This window comes from Heteronotia binoei, chromosome 10 (genome assembly GCF_032191835.1).
Source record: "Heteronotia binoei isolate CCM8104 ecotype False Entrance Well chromosome 10, APGP_CSIRO_Hbin_v1, whole genome shotgun sequence".
In the NCBI taxonomy this organism is placed as follows: Eukaryota; Metazoa; Chordata; class Lepidosauria; order Squamata; family Gekkonidae; genus Heteronotia; species Heteronotia binoei.
The window spans coordinates 97,167,268-97,171,159 of NC_083232.1; the positions used below are offsets into that span (position 1 = coordinate 97,167,268).

The following is a 3,892-nucleotide window of genomic DNA, read 5'->3' on the forward strand; positions in this document are numbered from 1 at the left end:
ATGGTAGAAAGCCACATTTTGCAATGCCAGTTCCTTTGCTAAAAAGCCCTGACACCGTGCAAGTCGGGGTCCTCAACTGCGATGTAGAAGAGCGAGATGATGCCAAGAAGGAAAGCTTCTCTTTGCTGTGGGAAGATCTGACTCTGGAAGAGAGACGGCAGGAGAGGTACAAGCCCAGCACTCTCATTTATCTGGGTGGGGTGGGTTTTTTTCAAAATTATTTTTGCAGTAGATTTTATAACATTTGAATAGGATTTATCGTCGTTTTAGATTTGTTTTAGTTTGTGCTGAGGCCCAACTGAGCCCAGTTAAAAGAACGATAGTGAAAGAGAGACGATTGAGAAATACTCATTGTTCCTTTCAATGGTTGTCCATGATTTAGGGGAATGATTTTATAGCTCAGAATTTTAGAGATGGCTTGATTAAGATTTCTCAGACTGACAAGAAGTTCGATTTCAGGTGGGTCTGAAGCAATCAGAGTTTGAGTCCAGGGACACCTTTAGGACCGATGTAGTTTCATCCTGGGCATAAGCTTTTGAATTAAACTTTGTCGGTCTTTGTTGGTCACTGGACTCAAAATTTTGTCCTATGACAAGAAGTTACTTTGCTGTGCTTGGCTACCGTGAAAAAAGAAAATTGTCCATTAAGTTATTCTACAGATCTGAAGAAACCCGTAATAGGCATGGAACAATTAAACTCTGTGTGAATCAGCAGGTACTTTAGTGCGTGTGTGTTGGAAAGTGGTTTCTCTAGACCCTCGTCTTTGTGATGCTTCTTTCATCCAGACAAATCAATGCATTTGTCTGCTACTGCTGTTTCAAAAGCATGTGTTGGGAGCCAAGTTCCAGAGGGTAGCTGTGTTGACCTGTAGCAGAAGAGCTAGATTGGAGTCCAGTACATCTACAAGACCAAAAAGACGTAGGGGCGGGGGGGAGAAATAAACTTTTGAGAATCAAAGCTCTCTTTGTCAGGTACGTGCAACAAAAGAAGCTTTGACTCTCAAAAGTTCATATCCTGAAAATTTTGTTGGTATTTGGGTGTCATTTCGACCACTGGTGGCACACCTGTGCTGGTGGCCTGGAGGATATTCAGGGAGGTGGCTGAATAAAACCTCCCCCGCCTCCTGACTGCTGGTATTCCAAGCAGGTCTCCCTTCCAAGTATTTGCCAGCATCAACCCTGTTTAGCTTCCAAGATCTAATGAGATCGGACTTGCCTGGGCTATCTGGGTCAGGGCTAACCTTGTTGGTTTCTGAGGAATTGAACTTGGGCTCTCAAAAGCTCATACCCCCAAAATCTTATCCATCTCTTAGGTGCTGGTGGGCTTGAATCTAGCTGTTAAAGAGCAAAATGACTTCAAGAGAACCATCAAATAAACAGGTGATCAGGTTTTCATAAGCTGAGATGCCATTAGTACTCTGCTTCGATTGGTTTGTGGTAGGAAGTGCTGTAAAGTCACAGCTGACCCTGAGGGGTTTCCAAGGCAAGAGCCCTTTGGAGGTGATTCGCCATTGCCTGCTTCTGTGTTGCAACCCTGGTATTCCTTGGAGGTCTCCCTCGCCTGGGCCAACCCTACCTAGCTTCTGAGAACTGAGATTGCTTTAGTAGAAAATTTTTTAAAATAGGGATCAAAATAATCATGCAGCATTGCTTAAGCATGAGAAGAGATCAAGCAGATCGAGATGTGTTTCCAGATAGTGTAATATATATTGCTAACAAGGCCAGGGTCTGAATGGATCTTAATTTGTAGGGAAAAGACAATTTCTACATTGTTGTTCTGTAGATAAAAGATTGTTGCCTACAACTAAGTCACACCCTTGTTTAAGGTGGGTTCCATACCAGGACCATATTTTGACATGGAAGAGAGAAGACAGATGAGAGAAAAGGGGAGAGAGTCAAGAGATTGAGAGGAAAAGTAAAAATAATATAGAAAATAAATCAAAAGTTGGCTCCTTGTTGCAGATTCTGATTTTAACTTCCATCAGTCTATAGCAGGGGTGGCCAATGGTGGCTCTCCAGATGTTTTTTGCTTACAACTCCCATCAGCCCCAGCCAGCATGGCCAATGGCTGGGGCTGATGGGAGTTGTAGGCAAAAAACATCTGGAGAGCTACCATTGGCCACCCCTGGATAGAGATTCCAGAAGGGGATTTATTTGCTGCAGCCAACATGATAAAGTCTTGTGGCACTGTAAAGATTTGCCGATTTATTGTGGCACAAGCATTTGTGAGCTTCTAAAGAATGCTTAAATTAATGCATTCAGGTGGTACAGAGAGATATAACAAAACCTACAAACAGCAGAAGCAGGTCCGGCTTACCCATTAGGCAAACCAGGCATTTGCCTAGGGCACCAGGGGAGGGGGCACTGAACTGGGCTCTACCCCCCTCCTGGTACCCAAGACAAATGCCTAATTCCTCCCTCTGTTACCACTTGCCCCTCCCTCGCTTCCCTAGTGCCGTGCTCTGCTGCCTGCTACCACCACCACCACCCCCGGTGTGCTCAGAGGAGCACCACTAGGCTCGGCCCATCCTACTTCGATGCAGGCATCTGAGCGTTCTCTCTTAAGACAGCGCCAGAGGAGGCTTCACTCTTCCTCCCTTCCAGTTCCGGAAAGGAGGGGGAAGTGAAGCATCCTCCAGCGTTCTCTTAAGAGAGAATGCTCAGATGCCCAGACCATGTCAAAGTGGGCAGGGCTCCTCTGAGTTCACTGTGGGGGGGGGGGGGCGACAGCGAGCATGGTGCCATGTTGCAGAGCTGTGGAAGGAGGGAGGGGCGGCAGTGGGGCAGCCCGACCTGGGGTGCATGTGCACATAGGGCCCCCGGGGGCACGGGGCAGTGGGCAATGAATCTACCTGAGGGGCCACGCGCCCCAGGGCTAGCTCTTAGCAGAAGGGTGCATGTGGGAATGGGGTGTTGGGTTCTGGCTCTTTTCACGTTGTGAAAATACATTCCATTAGCTTAGTGTGAGTTTACATTTTCTACAGGACCACACTGCTGGAGTGGAACAGTGCCTGTCGTGAGAGGTATGAAACACAGCATCAAGACACTTTCCTTGTACAGCGATCTCCTACAATGAAGATACAAATGGGAAGGCCTGGGAAAAAATTGAAAATGTATCACCTTCCCTACAAGAATGTGCTCCCAGTACCTTTGTTTATACCGAGCAAACTACCGAGTAAGCATCAGTACGCACCCCAAGAACGCAAGTTCAGAACCGAAATCTTTGTGAATACCCCCACTGCCAGGGAAAGAAAGGTCTAATGGACCACAAGGGCTCTTCAGACCCCCAAACCAAGTTTTCAGAGTTCCAGCCTTCTAACTCAAAGAAAGGCTTGGGCCCAGCATTGCCCTGATTAGCAGCACACCATAGCTAGGATGTACTTGGGACATATTTAGGGTGGGTAGCTTTAAATGTTTTGTCAGGGTAGGCTGCTCCAATGAAGCTGTTTCAGAATGAAATTATCCCAACTTCAAATGATTTCTCCGCGAGTCTCTCTCTGGTGCCTGCCCGGCAACTAGTCACAGCAAATCGTGGTTTTGGAACTGGATGGGAAAGTTTGACTCCGGGCACATTCAAACTGCACCCAGTGCATTCCATGAGAACCTTGCCATGCAGACCATTCAGAACAATAAGTAGTATAAACTTCCTTTGCCAGGATCCAAATATTCTGGAAGGGAGGAAGAGGTTTTGCGTTCAGATTCCATGAGGATCTAGCTCCATGTTCTCCTGCCAACCCTAAACCAGCGGATTCATTTAATTTGAATTAATTTAGAAATCACAGTCTTCAGTTTGTATTCAAGAATATTCTGTACCTAGAAAAAGTAGAATTTTCTTCAGTCATCGCAGCTGAGTAAGCGTGGCGAGATGATGAAATCAACACCACTTATGATTA

At 46.2% G+C, this 3,892-nt stretch overlaps 1 protein-coding gene across 1 annotated transcript; it reads left to right on the forward strand.

Moving 5' to 3' along the window:
• On the forward strand, nucleotides 1-3,260 carry LOC132577953 (telethonin-like). The gene is made up of 2 exons (XM_060247743.1): nucleotides 1-166; nucleotides 2,984-3,260. Exons 1-2 carry the CDS (start codon nucleotides 24-26, stop codon nucleotides 3,258-3,260), a joined length of 420 nt encoding a protein of 139 aa, XP_060103726.1. The 5' UTR covers nucleotides 1-23.
• Nucleotides 3,261-3,892: the final 632 nt, after the last annotated feature.